The sequence below is a fragment of the Delphinapterus leucas genome, chromosome 12 (assembly GCF_059928025.1).
Source record: "Delphinapterus leucas isolate spDelLeu-1000000601 "Yukka" chromosome 12, BTC_Dleu_Yukka2, whole genome shotgun sequence".
Classification (NCBI taxonomy): domain Eukaryota; kingdom Metazoa; phylum Chordata; class Mammalia; order Artiodactyla; family Monodontidae; genus Delphinapterus; species Delphinapterus leucas.
The window spans coordinates 15,584,032-15,599,926 of NC_143140.1; the positions used below are offsets into that span (position 1 = coordinate 15,584,032).

The following is a 15,895-nucleotide window of genomic DNA, read 5'->3' on the forward strand; positions in this document are numbered from 1 at the left end:
AGAAAATTTTCTCATAGTCCTGTTGGGGTGACTACAACTATAAAACACAAACAAAACAAAGCTTTCATATTTATTAGGCATCTGGTGTGTGCCTGGCCCCCAACGTGTGGGTACTTTTAACACATTCACACCAATAAGCTAGACAGAATCACTAAATATATTGTTTTTCTTTCCGTTACATCCCACTTTCGAAGGTAAAATAACAGGATAGGCACAATAGAATAAGCTAGTAGTTTCATCATTTTGTAAAATCTTATCTTCAGAATACAACCTATCATATTCACTTACGACTTTTAAGAATAAAACCTGTGGATTTACTACTTTCCAGTAAACAAGGAAAAAACATTCATTGAGTACCAAGCACAGTGGTAATTATTTAAGGAATTTTATCTCAATGTCCTGACAATAGTTGTATCATATGAACATTATTATCCTCATTTCACAGATGAGGAAAGATGCTAAGAAAGTTTTATTTGACATGTTACAGAGCAAGGATTCAAAATCAGGTCTATTTGAAGTTTTCCACTGACCTAGTTTTTCCAAAAATGTGATCCGAGGAGTTGGTTCCGCATGAAGTTCAGCCAATTTAAGAGTCTGTGAGTCAAACATATTTTGGAAACTTTGCAAATTAAAGCCACTCCCTGGAGATTTCATACGCACAGCATATCAAAGTCACATACTACAGAAATCTGTCTCATATTGTTTAATTCATCCCCCCCCTCACTGTTACCATTATCAAATGCATTTTCCATAAAACCTTTCCTGAGACAGTCATGTTGTACAGAAAATGCTGTGGCTTCCTTACTGTGTCCTAGACCCTTTGTACCTGTTATTTCACTTAATCCTCACAGCATCCCTGTGAGAGATTATTTCCTCCATGATATAGATGTAGAAAAAGGCCTGATGACTTGAATTATCCAGGTTCACAGCCAATAAATGGCAAAGCCAACGTGGACCTTCAGACTAAAAACTCTGGCCACTTTTCATTCTATTTCCATTCTCTGCTGACCCCTGTTAGAGTGTACCCCCCCAAAAAAATTCACTTTTGAACCAATTGCTTAGAAAAGTTGTATAGCAACTTGTTGCTAAAGACAGTTGCCTAAGGTTTAGGAGTTGAAAAGAAGATTCTGTCTGTGAAGCAGGCTGAATCCTTTGCTTCAGTAAAAGTGTCCTCAATCTGTGCTTGAATGTGGTACTTTAATACATTTTAAACCACAGCTTTAAAAGATTTCCTGAATCAACCATTAGTATAAACATGAATAAACCCATGGGGGTGTTTGATATTTAACATGTCCTCAGCAAATGTTTATTCTATTCCTGATTTTATCATACTTTAATGTAAGCCAAAATGGACAATAGATTTTCATATTGACAGTTAAAGTTTGTAGAAACATTATTAAATTACCAAAACATTCATTGACAGGACCAGGTTTACCCTTGGTGATATAGACAGTCCACAATTCCTTATAGGTTTTAAAGGAATTCAAATGATGTTGGGTCTTGTTTCTGCCAAGTCAGAATTCATGTTCTGGTTGCAGCTAATACCCATCCCACCCAATTTCTGGTGATAAATGTTACCTGCTGTTGGATTTGTATCCAGAAGGTGACAAATGGAAAGGACTTGTCCACTGCAGTCACCTCTTTTTTTTTTTTTTTTTTTTTTTTTTTTTTTTTGCGGTACGCGGGCCTCTCACTGTTGTGGCCTCTCCCGTTGCGGAGCACAGGCTCCGGACGCACAGGCTCAGCAGCTATGGCTCACGGGCCGAGCCGCTCCGCGGCATGTAGGATCTTCCCGGACCGGGGCAGGAACCCGCATCTCCTGCATCGGCAGGTGGACTCTCAACCACTGCACCACCAGGGAAGCCCTGCAGTCACCTCTTGACCTTCCTTCCTTTACTGCCTTCAGTACTGTGACCAGCCTTGTCCCTGCAATGCTGGTCAGCATTTTGCTTGTTATTAGACTATTAACTTTTAGTCATATTAATTCCCAAATTTCATAAATTATTTGATTAGTACTTTTAGCTATGAGTTATTTCCATAGAAGCAGGTATAATATTACACAGGGATTAAATAGTAAGTTTCATGTTGGTTACTTCATAGAGTGTAGTTCTCAAATCTTTTTCAAATTAAGGCTTTTAAAACTATAACTTAAGTCTTCATCTTAATTATGAAGACATGCCCATGATTCCATATTTAACAGTTCTTTTCCTACCTTCAAATAATTATTGTGGTTTTTCTGAGAAAAACAAAAGATCCATCTGTGTTTGTAGCTTTCTAGGCCTCCTACTTTTTTCATATCCTGATAAAATTCGCTTCACATGTATTTTTCTGTTTCCTGCATGTCTGCGTTCCCATGTTCCAGACATCTTGTTAGGCACTATAAAACATTACCGCCCAAGATGCCCTTGTTAGAGAGCTGTTCTCACTGGAATATTTACAGGTAAGAGTCACAACAGTGAGTCTCAGTTATAAACTAATCCCTAATCCCTCACCAACTAAAAATAGCAAATTTACTTTCTAATAAAGCATTAGCATTTCCTCTTAAAATTAATTTGATACAGAGAAAACTCATGATATCTAAAAATAGCTTTTAGGGGGAACGGGGGGGAAGGATAAATTGGGAGATTGGGATTGACATACACACTCTACTACATATAAAATAGGCAGCTGATAAGAACCTCCTGTATAGCGCAGGGAACTCTGCTCATTACTTTTTAATTATATGGGAATAGAATCTAAAAAAGAGTGGATATATGCATATGTATAACTGATTCATTTTGCTGTATAGCAGAAACTAACACAACAGTGTAAATCAACTATCGTCCAATAAAAACTAATTTAAAAATACAATTAAAAAAGTAAAAATAGCTTTAATTATAAAACCTATGCTGGAATATTTCTCTAAATGAAATCTGCTTACTCAAATATCGGATTTCTAGTCGTTGTCTTCTTTGTCATTTATTTGTTGTTTTACTTGTTGATTTCAATTATGAGAATTGATTTTATATTATTTTATTTTGGGACGATTTTACTTTGTGGAGCTCAATTCTGCCTGCACATACTAAAACCAAACCCCTTCACCATGAATGCTTTCACTCGAGAGCACTGAGGTTTACTGATCAGATTCTGGTTAGGTAAGGACGTTTGGACGTCATACCGTCCACCTCCCCTGTCTAGTGTTTGAACCAAAATAGCTGAGTTGTAAAATTTTCCTCCTCTGCTGTCCTTCATTTTGTTTTGGTGTGGCATCTGTCCTTGGTAATGAAGTGTTAGGCGTTTTGTTTCAGTGCTTTCTGTATCCAGTTTTTTCATAAGTAGGTGTGACTTAGCCTCATTTTTTTCAGTCTGAGACCCTTTTAAAAAAATTATGCAAAGCAATTCAAGCATAATCTTTGTTTAGTGTCTTTTTCTAAACAAAACTGTGCACGGCCATCCTGTCAGCGCTCACACCCTTATGAACCGACTCGCAGTGATTCTGCACTTTGTGTAAAGGGGACAGGACTCGATGCTTTCCTCTCTAACTGGTCTTCCTCTCTCTGTTTTCTCTGTCTTTCTCCTCCACCCTGGATGCAATGCACTGGCACTAGTGACCTGCAGCCCTCCCTTGACAGGGCGAGGAGTGCTAGTACCAACTGCTTGAGACCAGATGCTAGTTTGCATTCACCAGAACGAGAAAGGTATAAAGACTTTCTTAATCTCCTGTCATTTTGTACAGTCATTTTTTTCCCTATCACTTTGTTTTGTGTCATTGAGTCTCACAGCTTATTCATCCACGTTCACTTGCCGACTGTCTGCATTTCCCCTCCCTTCTGTACACGCCTGTGTAGAGATGTGTGTATGTGGCAGAGCCAGAGGGAGCACATACACATATTTCCGTGAATGCTGTTGCAAATGGCGTGACGTGATTTGTAACTGCTTCTCGCTGCTGCTTTTCCCCTTTTGTTGCTGTTCAGTGGTTTTCTTTACACCTACTCAGGGAGCCTTCGGTACGCTGATATGGTTGTGAGAGCCAGTGAGTTATCTGAAGGGGAAGATCACTTTCCTAGTACTTCCGCTGATAAATAGTATTTATAGGTTCAACTACAGTCTTCCATAAATGCAAAACAAGAATCTTATTTAGATAGAATACTTCCTTTGTGCATCTATTTTCAGTTTTTTTTTAAATCAACTTGCTCTTTGATATAGATCGTTTTGCCTTAAGTTATATTTCAACAAAAAATAGTATGTTTATTATAGATTTCCTGATGCCTTACAAAAATAAAGGCACATTATATACACACATACGTAATTTTGCTTAACACTTTAAATTGATTGATTAATAAATAATTCTGACTTTAATTAAATGGTCATGTACTACGCTGTCTCCTAATTGTGAGCCAGCTAATTTTTCCATTGTGGTGGAACTTTCTATTCCAGTAAACTTGGTTATAATTGATAGTCTTGGTTATAATTGTTATCTCTTTTCAATTAGAAGTCATTCACTGGAAATTTGCATACTACCTCTTCACAAATCCTGAAGAAAAATGTTTAGTTGTGTTAATGTAACCCACTTTTCCTCTTCTTCAGAGGCTGCTTAAATCTTTCCTTTAGCAATCTTTCTAGTCTGATTCTACTCACTTATTTATGAGATGTTTATTTCTGGAATTTAATGATTGGTACAGGTAGACATGTTCATTTTTTAGTGTCTTCATAAGATCCTACTAAAAAAATCTACTTTTTAATTTTGTATTCGCAAAATTTGTAATAGAAAACAATGGAATCTAACTTTTTGTATTTCTTTACATTTGTAGAAGACATTTTAGTTGAAATGGGCTCTTCTTTAGTTAAATGGGCTCTTCTAAATTCACAATTGAAATTGTTTCATTATTCTCATTTGTTGTATATTACCCCCCCAAAAATATGTACAAGAGTAGCAAGAAAAAACATTTTTATATTTTTTTACTTATTATTATTTCCTTATATGTTTCTGGTTAGTGTTAAAACAAGGATAGAATGAAGTCAGCAGAATCTTCTGACTACAACGATACCCTAACATCTTAAATGTCATCTCTATTGGTTCTGTCTAACAGAAATACAGTTTGAGCCACATGCATAATTTTAAACTTTCTGTTTGCCATATTAAAATATGAAATTAACTTTAATACTTTAGTATATATCTGAAATATTATCATTTTAACATATAATCAGTTAAAAACTGTTAGTGATGTATTTTGCATTCCTTTTTTTTTTTTTTTTTGCTGTACACGGGCCTCTCACTGTTGTGGCCTCTCCCGTTGCGGAGCACAGGCTCCAGACGCGCAAGCTCAGCGGCCATGGCTCACGAGCCCAGCTGCTCCGCGGCACGTGGGATTTCCCCAGACCGGGGCACGAACCCGCGTCCCCTGCATCGGCAGGCGGACTCCCAACCGCTGCGCCACCAGGGAAGCCCTGCATTCTTTTTTCACAGTGCTCCTTGACCACTTGTGGCTACTACATTGGACAGTACAGTTTTATTCTGTCGCTGAAGCCTGTCGAGCACGTGTTCTCTTGTTGCTCTGAAGCCAGAGAATTCACAGATCCATGTATTGGTGAATTTCATCTCTGATAATACCCTTAGAACAGGCCAACCTGTAGACAAATAATCTGGCCACGATTCTTTTACAGGTCATAGTGAGGTCTGAGTGCACTCACTTATGATACGTGCTTTTGATAGAAGAAGAGAAAATATGATTGAAACCTACATTCACTCTATCTATTGAATAAAAAATAAATTTCCCCTTGAAAAAAAATGAAAGGGGACTGGAATTGGTGTTACTAATGTTCTTTAACTTATTGGGGTCAATTTGTTGTCAAGAAGAAAATAAAGTGAGATGAGTTCTCATGAGGAAATTTACAGATGCTGTAGGTGTGTCTTGGTGTGGAGGATGCCGTCCTTCTGCGCACAGACCTCTGAGCAGCTTTGAGACAGGACAGAGTAGGACCAGCAGTGGGGGCTTTGTGCTCTTTGGAAGATGCACCTGTAAGTCCCCAGACAGGACGTGAGGAGAGTAGGAACTGGGGAAGCTTTGAGGGTTTTCCAGGTTACTTAGTTCTGGTGACTGACCAGAGAGCTGATCAATGCCTGACATATACATAGTAGATAAGATATTATAGAAAAGTTGTTAAAGACATAACTTCATATTCTTGAGATGGTGACATATCAATATTCCCACAGCCTTGTAACCTATCGAGGTCAAACAATTTGCTGATTCTAAACCATCTTGATGAACATGTGTATGCTGTTATACCTACTTAATGCCCTTCTCTGGAGTATCTTCACTAACTCTGAAAGCAAAGGAAGTTCTGTGTTAGTACAAAGGATGAAATTGTTAAAGCAGACTCAGTACCCCACACCACACTTCACTGATTATTCCAAGATAAAGGAGCGCCAGGCACAGTTAGCATGTTCTCTTGCCGAAGGACCCCAAAACCATCAGGCCAGCCTTTTCTCCCTTACGAGGATGGTTTGGCCCAGGTTAACAGATGAAATTTGAGACAGGCACGTGGAAACACTGTTTGCAGAGGAAGTAATTTCTGTGTTTGAGCATCTCCATTATATAACATATTCTGTTGATTACACAACTAGCAAAGATACGTAGGGGTTACCCCATTGCCCCATCCAGTCATGACCTATAAGTCAGGAAATTTGGGGTTCATTTACAGTGAAAGATGTAGAAAGACTAGTTGTACCCTGCTGAAGACGTTGAATAGATAAGGACTCTCTTTTACCTTTTCTCTAGCAAATACCACTGCATGCTTACAAGGAGGTCTGGTCAAGGTCACTGTACCTTCCTTCATCTGTGTCAAGGTCAGCTTGAGGTCATCGGTTCCCCCTTGTTCCCTGATCAGGAAGGAGTGAGTTCCAGGCCTGCTGTTAACCTTTCCTTTCCTGGGTTTTACAGCAGAATGTTGCTTACGTGTTCAGAAACACTGATTTCTAGAGCACCTGGAGAATGATTCCTTTCCTTGGATGTTTTATCTTCTTCCTTGACCTCTTCCAGAAATCTAACCTCTCCTTTCTTCAGTATCCTTCACAAATTCCCTAACACCTCTGTGCTAAGGCAGTCTCCTTTACAGGCTGCTTAACCTCCCTGTCTCTGTCTCCCCCTCAGCTTTCCTCTTTTGCCCCACCCATCCCATCCCTGAAATTATATGTCTATCAGTCAGAAGTTTCCACACTGGGGCATCCCTGGTCGCGCAGTGGTTAAGAATCCGCCTGCCAATGCAGGGGACACCGGTTCGAGCCCTGGTCTGGGAAGATCCCACATGCCGCGGAGCAACTAAGCCCGTGAGCCACAACTACTGAGCCCTCAAACCACAACTAATGAGCCCGCGTGCCTAGAGCCCGTGCTCCGCAACAAGACAAGCCACCGCAATGAGAAGCCCGTGCTCCGCAACAAGACAAGCCACCGCAATGAGAAGCCCGCGCACCGCAACGAAGAGTAGCCCCCGCTCGACACAACTAGAGAAAGCCCGTGCGCAGCAACGAAGACCTAACACAGCCAAAAATAAATAAATAAGCTTAAAAAAAAGTTTCCACACTAATACATATGGAGACAACACTCCACTGTAACTGGTCATGCCAGACCCTCCCCTGCAAACCAGGCCTAAATTTCTTGGTGGTTGGTAGACCCTGTGTGCATCAAAAGTCGAAATCAAATGCACTGTCTCCCTCACATCCTCTGCCAGCAAAATGCTTTCTCTTCCGAAATGTCCCTGTACTTTGGCAGCTTTGACATATAACCATCCACATAATCTGGAAATACTTCTGCTCCTTCGTCTCATTTGATGAGACAAGAAGTCCTATCGGTTCTCCTTCAAGAATCTCCAAGACAGATACCGCCCCCCCTCCCTGCTTCATTATACTATAGCCCATCCCCACTTCCGATGCCATTCTTGCCCCGTTAATTTCTCATAAGCTCTATTAATCGTTCTGTTCCTTTTTGTCTCAAGTCTTTTTCCCATTAAAATTGAAATACCCTTTTTCCTTTGTTGTCTGCCTAAAAATTCTCCTCATTCTTCAAAACAGGAGGTCAAATAACCATTTCGTCTATAAAACTTCTCTTAACCTCTCCCGCACATGCTCGCCTTTCCTTGCCAGGCAGAATTATTAACTCTCTTTTCTGGGCCCATGTAACATCACATGCGTTCTGTTTCACTTAGTCACGCTTGTTTCTTCCACTAGGTTGTACTCCTGGAGCTCAGGGATCATATTTGGCCTTACCATCTCTTGCGATAGCATTATTATTTTTTACTTAGTACATGTTCCATCTGGGGCTTTGGGGGAACTTAAAAAAACACCCCATATTTTCTGCTCCCGAATCTGTGTCCAGTTGTGAGCTAGACCCAAGAACTGCAAGGTGGGGGATCTAATTATCACCGTAAATACAGTGAACAAGTTCAGAAGCTAGACTTCAGGTTGTAAGCTTGCTGGTGACTCACCAAGAGGCTGCCACACTTTCTGAACCACGAGAGGCTTCTGCCTTGTGAGGGCTACTGTGCAGGTTGATTTGCTGTGGGGTTTGCTGTTTGCAGGCAGACTGATTAGGAAGGAGGAATCCAGAAGGGGCTAAGTCATCACTGCCTGATTCTTTAACACAAAGTCCCCCTCCTCCCTCCTTGGGGTGGAGAGAGGCCCGAAGTAGGACTTGAAGGAATTTCCCTCCACATGGAAACACGAGGCCTAAGAGAAAGGAAGTTCCTACCTAAAACTTAACTGTAACTTGAATTGAAGTAAGTAAACTTTATTCCAACGTATAAGCACCTATATTAATTTTCACTTAAAATAGGATTGGGGAAAATGTTTCAAAGGACTAAATGAATAATGGGAATAGACAATAAAAATATGTACTGTATAATCAGATCTCTAGTCTGTTCAGGTTTGGTGTCTAATATGACAGAACTTCACAGATATTTTTTGTGTGTGCTATTTAGGGAATGAATGGTTTACATTTCCATATAATCTCTCTTTTAGATAGTTAAGCTGCTTAGCCATGCTCTGCCAGGACATATGCACCACTGAAAGATGTGTAAATATGCAAGCATACATACGAATGACACATTTAAACACACGCACTTTTGTTGTAAGGTATATCCTTGCTGGGGGGAAGAGCCCCAATGTAAGAACCATTTCATTGCTTGCTGAGGACTGTCAGTTCTATGTCCTTATATCTCCTCGGTGGGTCCCCTTACCGCTGTTGATTTCTTTTCTTTTTTTTTTTTTGCGGTACGCGGGCCTCTCACTGTTGTGGCCTCTCCCGCCGCGGAGCACAGGCTCCGGACGCGCAGGCTCAGCAGCCATGGCTCACGGGCCCAGCCACTCCGCGGCATGTGGGATCTTCCCGGGGCACGAACCCGTGCCCCCTGCATCGGCAGGCGGACTCTCAACCACTGTGCCACCAGGGAAGCCCACCGCTGTTGATTTCTTAGTTAAGTTTCTTATTACTTCTTACCAGTATTACCCCCAAACCTCAAATCTTATCCTCTTATTATCTACTTAAATATTTGAAAATATTTATTCATTACTTATTCTGTGCTGGGTGTAGTTGATGTAACTGCCCAAACAAAGCAAAACAAGACACTGTAGCCCCTTATTTGGGGAGGCCCCAGCCTGTTCCTTCAGTTCCACAGCCACCAGAGTGACCCTTCCCCTCCTGTTCTGAGCACAGAGAAAAGGATGGGCTCCCAACAAATAGATGTTTCTGAATTAATGAGTTTAGAATACCTGAGATTAAAGCACTTTTAATGCAACTAAGGTAACCCACAGGCAAGACAGTTGGGAAGAAAAATCAAGAAGGGGCTGTTCTAGTTCAGTTTCGTGATTAATGACTCCAGTGTAGCCTGCCATGTTCGCTTCTAGCATGAAAACGGACGTGGAAGGTGTGTGTTTTGCTCAATAATAAGGGAATAAAGATTCTAATTTTGGTCCTTCTGTGTGATAGGAGAAACAGAGAAAGAAGTTGGACACATTTTAAAAACATATAAAACGTTAGTATATTTCAAGCTCACAAATGCATGATATTAAAACTTATGTGATGCCTGTTCTTTGGACAAAAATTGGGTATAATTTGATCCTACTCTCATCATATCCAAGATATGAGGGTGAAGCAAACATTTATGTTATTGGGACTGCATATCAGCATTCAGAAGGACTTTGAGTGCACAGGTATACATGAATGATGCTAAATATTTCTAAAAGTTTACCTTTTAATAGCTTGCATTCACAATGCCTTGTTTCTAAACGTACACCCTCTCTTTCATGGCTTTCACTGCATGTTTCATAATTATAGCATTTTTCTTTACTTTTCATGTTTAAATAAACACAAGGACTGGAATTTTGCCTCAGGAAGCAAGGTTATTCATAATCTTGTCAAGTGAATATTACTTATTCCTTCAAAAATGTTTAAAGAAAAGCATATCGACTCTGTATTTTTAAAGAACACCTTAAGTTTTCTCATGACTGAGTACAATTGCATGTGAAAAACACTAGCTATAATTGTTTTCAACTATTTTAGAAATGTTTTTCTTTATTGTGTCTGCAGAACAAAAGCCAGTAAGGTGCAAAGCTACATTTTCAAGCATTCCGATTGGATTGACCAACTATATACTCACTTAAAATAATTCAATAATTTGAAGTGAATGCAAATTTGTTTTCAATTTCACAAACACATAACACATTCCAGAGGACATGCCACACGGTTTTCTCTTCTGCCCAAATTCTGCTTTCAAGTATCTTTGTTTGCTTCACGGCTTCCTCAGAGCCCTCCTTCAATCCATCCAAGGCTGAGTGATGACAAAGAGTCTTCCCAGGGTCTTTCAGAGAAGAGACCTGCTGACTAAAGGTATCCTGGTCACATGTTGATAGCCCTCTGCTGCTTTTGTCCAAATTGTCTAATAAATCCATGAAGCCAAGTTAACAGCAAAAAGAGATGGCTCTTAAAAAATGTTACGACTGGTCTTCTTTGGATTATTATAAAATCGTATAGTTAGATGAGTCTTAAACCCCATTCAGTGATCCCTTGTTGCATATGAGGAAGCCAATATGCAGAGAAATTATCCTGCTTAAAATGTTCATATCGAATATATTAAAATTTCCAAATTTGGGCCGTCCAGTCCCTTACTGCCTCTTTTCAGTATTTGCCCGGATGTCTGTAATTTGTGGTTATGCAGAGACAGAATCTCAAGACAGTTTAACAAAAGAATGAACCAAGTTTCAAACTTCTTTTTAACTGTTAATCAGAAAAACAGTATTCTTGTAAATGCTGAAATAAGAAAACAACTGTTTACCCCGTGGAGAGAGACCTTTGCAAGTAAAGATTAACAAGATTTTTTGAAGGTAATGCTATTTTACAATGGCACTTATCTGTATTTCCCACTTTTATCCATCAATGGTTTTTGCTCACAATTTTCTCATTTCAGTTACTAACCCTGCAGTTTTCCCCCAGAAAACTTGTTAGGACTTCACTGGTAGCGTTTCCATGAATTATTTCTCCATGTTATTGTTTCCACACTAGAGAGTAGTTTTATTTCTTCCACTTAAACTATGCTTCTGCTTTGTATTAAATTCACACACCTCATTTGCCACTTTATCTGGTAATTTCAAGACCTAGTATCAAATAAGCATTGGTGGCTTCTTAAATCTATTTTATTCAGACATCTGCCTGATTCTTAAGGATGCATCTTTGTAAAGTTATATATGTGTATTTATGTGTATGTATAGTTTTGCAGACACACCACATTTAAAAGAACAAAATTACACAGGAGATTTCAAACATCTTCCCAAATAAGTTGTTTCTCTATTCACATGTAAGGCTACAAGTTTTATTTTCCTACAATATTGTCATTTATCTTTCCAAGGCCTGCAAAAGTGAAGAGTAGTAAATTATGGAGCAAAGAATCTACACTTTGACTTTTTGGGGTGATTTTCCAGTCCTCTTGTTCCATATATTCTTTTATTTTAGGAGTTACTAAATGTCTTGTTTTTTCCTGTCTTGTTCATTGGGCAAACAGGGGTAGATGGTCCCCCTCTCTAGATAGGAGACGGCCTCCTAGCCCCAGGATTCAAATCCAGCATGCGTCTCCGGAGAATGACAGGTACTAGTCACTTCCTCCCCACAGACAAGTGGCTTCCAGAGGCCGGCAGGCCACCAAGTGGAGGGTAGCCAAGGGCCATGTGGTTATGATGCCTTCCTTTTAGGGGCCAGAGCATAAGAGGTGGTGATTCCAAAACTAAATGCATCCACCTCTGATAAAGCGCCTTAGAATGTTTCCTGAAGTGAAGCTAGCATGCACAGGGCATGGTTTAAACACAGTAAAGTGGGGTCCAGTGGGAGAGTTCTCTCTTAATGAGCATTTGTCTTAGGGTTTCGATTTTCTAGAAACATATTTAACTATTGATTTTGTCTATACTTGACTAAATTAAAATTCTCAGGTGCTTTAAAATGTATTAAAATCTATCATAGAGCCTATTCTTTTGTTATACTGGTTGATGATCTGATCTTCATCGTCTTGTTTTGTTAATAATGAAGTTTAGGCTTTGGGGCCTCATTCCCTGATTTAAGACAGAATACCTCGTTCTTATCTATTTTACGAATATTGTGTTTTTAAGCCAAGTATTGTCCAGGGCTAGGGTCAGTCAACAAGGTAGGTTTTTAAAAATAACATCAGTGCTTTGAATCTACTTCATGCTGTGATGTCACAAGTGCCACGATATGTATTTCCATTGCTTTGTTTTCCTCCTTGGGCGTTGTTCACCCAATTCTCCTCTTCTGTGATGGCTCTTATACGTAGGCCATGTCGTTTCCCAACTGGCTGCAAAAGGTTATGGGTGTTTTGACTGCTTCTCTTCTGGTGAAGCAGAAATTCAGTCATCACATGGGTGACATCTTATTTAGTATATTTCAATTTGAAAGAAAAACTAAACGCCGTCACTCAGGAAAGATTAATAAGTCATCTTACAAATGTTGGACCCCAAGGTGGTATTTTATGGAGGCTTTTTGAATATTTTATTATGCTTTAATCTTTAACACCTTTACCTCTTAATATGACTTAACGTATTTGGAATTTAAATCTAGTTCCTTCTACTGCTAACTGATTTCTAGGATAGAATTTATGAGACTAGAAAACTTAGTAAAATCTCCAATGTAAAAATTATTACAAACTTAAAGTTTTCTCAAATAAGAATATAAAATAATAGTATAAATAAAAATTTAAAATGTGCACCCACATTGCTACTCATTCATTCAGCAAAACTTTTTTGTGCATTTACTGTGTGCACTATTCTAATGGCTAGAGTCATAACAGTGTTTAAGAAAAGCAGTGTCATGGCCATGAAGGAACTTAGAATTTCCTCTTATAAAAGACTATCCTGGATTTCATCTTAGGCAATGATTGCTAGAGCATAAGACGATTAAGTGTGATGGTCTCTGTAGTGAATATAAATGTAAGTTTATCTGGGTTTAGGATAAGCAACATGGAAATCCAAATAGTAGTTTTAGTTCTTACATACATGAGATGAAGATTAGTTGAAGATTAGTTGTCCTTTAATAACATGTGAATTATGATATTTGATTTCATAGACTTTATATATAATTTTAAAGGTAGATTTTAGAAGCAGAAATAGTCCTTTTAGATAAGAATATTAAAGGAAACTCTTCCTAATACATAATTCTGAACATACACTTTACTTTTCATTATGATTTATGTATAAGTTAATTCTGTGTTCAACAAAAGGAAATACATTTTAAATGGCTTGATACTATGATTTATTACTGTTGGGAACAGAATGTTATTTACAATAAGTTGTTATTATTAAAATATATAAGTGCCCATAAAAATGAGAGAGAAATTACTGTGTCAGCTGACGCTAAATTCATAGGTAACCATGGCAACCGCTCAGGAACACAACACTTGCATTTCACCTCCTATTAGCTTCATTTACTCATTCAGAAGTTTCCGCCAATTCACAAATGAGGTGAACATGGCGTCAGATTTGGAGACAGTGAATGTTCATAAGAATTTTGCCATCAGGTGACTTTTGCCCTAGGTCACTGGTTGCTAAAAAAATAAATATTCTAAAATCAGTGACAATTTATATAATCGCCTTTGGATGTCTGGCATCAAGGCATATTTGATTATTTTGAAACTAACATAGTAATACAGTAAGTAAGTATTTGCTTAAGAGAGCTCTCTAGTAAGTTGGAAAGCATTGAGTTGCCATCTTATTTCACACAGTGCGTGTGTTCACACACACACACAATTTTTAATGTAGCAGTTCTCCATAATTTAATTTCAACAGTAAGAAATCTTGATGTCATCTCAAGTGGTACAATAGCTTTATTTGGAATTAACATGGAAGCATGTTTCTCTAGATGGAGGAATTTTCCTAGAAGTTGTAGGATTTTGTAAAACAAGGATGAGGAAAAAATACGTAAGTTTGGAACCCCAGGGAATGTTTGTGACTTTAAAATTCTAGTGAAAATTTTCTTGCAAAATTTTAAAAATATTGAAAATTTTAAGAGTCATCACTCCAATAACAAAGTATTTCTTTGTAAATGGCATTATTTTAATATATAAATAGTAACTTTTATGAACCTGTAAGCACATAACTCTGTTATGAATCTTAGTAAAATTGAGAGCTACTTGTGGCTTCAAATTAACCAAAATTTGTGAGTGGCAAGTTAGAAAAAATGTATTTTAATAGATCCCTGAAGCATTGAGGTTTTGAGTTTAGTGCTCACAGTTGAACGCATCATCCTGAAGTGAAAGGCAAGTATAAATTACTGTTATTATTAATATTATTATCACCATCTAATTCAACTTTTTGGTAAATATTTTTTCAAGAAAACGGAACATATTCTTTTTAAATTAAAAACAATGTTTTGATAGTGACCGTTCTAATAAATGTGAGGTGATAGTTCTTACTTGGTACGTTTTGAGATGTATGTTGATACTTCATTGGCTTGAAGTTACTGACTCCATTGTTTTGATTGAGACTGTTTTTGCATCATTGTACATGATATTTTTAAGGAGGCAATTTATTGATGTGACTTAAATAAAATGGAAAATATTTGATAAAATCACATTATTTTCGAGTTTAAATTAAAGTATCCCACTGTGTTTAAAATTAATTCCTGCATTATTCTGCTAATCTAGTTCTGATTTCTTTTGCAACTTGGAAGCAGCTACTTGCCTATAGGAATCTTTATCCTTAAATATCAAGTGGTTCATTTGTATTCAAAGTGGATGAATCTTCTTTCTCCATTGAAAATATTTATGAGATAAAGAAATTACCCACTTTTTCACTTCCAGAATTCATGATACTTGCCATGTAGATGCAGAGTTAATGTAGAACCACCTGTAAATTCAGAGCATCACTAATCATTTTTGTTTGCTTTATAACATCCTTTATCATCTGTGCTTTTCAAAGATGTCCTTTTTTTTAAATGAATGAAATGTACCCATGTACTGAAATACTTAGTGAGTCTGTTTAATGGCTATAGTCATATACATAAATATCAATAATAAACAAAAGGGTAAATATATCTTAATGGTATGCATCCATCTTCACCGTATGTGAACATTTCTTGTTTAGGTAGATTCTGTTTAAATTTAATTTTTTCCTTCCCAAAATTATGAGGAAACAAGATGATGGAGATTTGCATTTCACATTAAGCCATCTGGATAGGCAACCAAAATATAGACAGAAATATTCTTATGATATCAGTGTTAATTATAATTAAAACATTATGTGGTAGAATTTATTACATTTTCCCCAAAGCAGACTATATTTTCATCTTATTAGCATGTTAATTTTCCACTTTAATAGAATTGTAGTATCTTCAGAAAAGTTTTATTTATCAGTGTCTTCAGGGAGTTG

At 37.9% G+C, this 15,895-nt stretch overlaps 1 protein-coding gene across 3 annotated transcripts in view; it reads left to right on the forward strand.

The window, feature by feature from the left end:
• LOC111183251 (regulating synaptic membrane exocytosis protein 1) overlaps positions 1-15,895 on the forward strand; it is a 189,844-nt gene that overhangs the window by 45,892 nt on the left and 128,057 nt on the right. Inside the window, exons 15-17 of one of the 3 annotated variants that reach the window (XM_022590445.3) lie at positions 2,363-2,440; positions 3,042-3,134; positions 3,588-3,677. In XM_022590445.3, coding sequence (XP_022446153.1) covers positions 2,363-2,440; positions 3,042-3,134; positions 3,588-3,677 — 261 coding nt within the window. Of the gene's footprint in view, positions 1-2,362; positions 2,441-3,041; positions 3,135-3,587; positions 3,678-12,027; positions 12,112-15,895 lie in introns of all 3 variants that reach the window. The other 2 variants (XM_022590440.2, XM_022590437.2) reach the window with 2 other exon arrangements.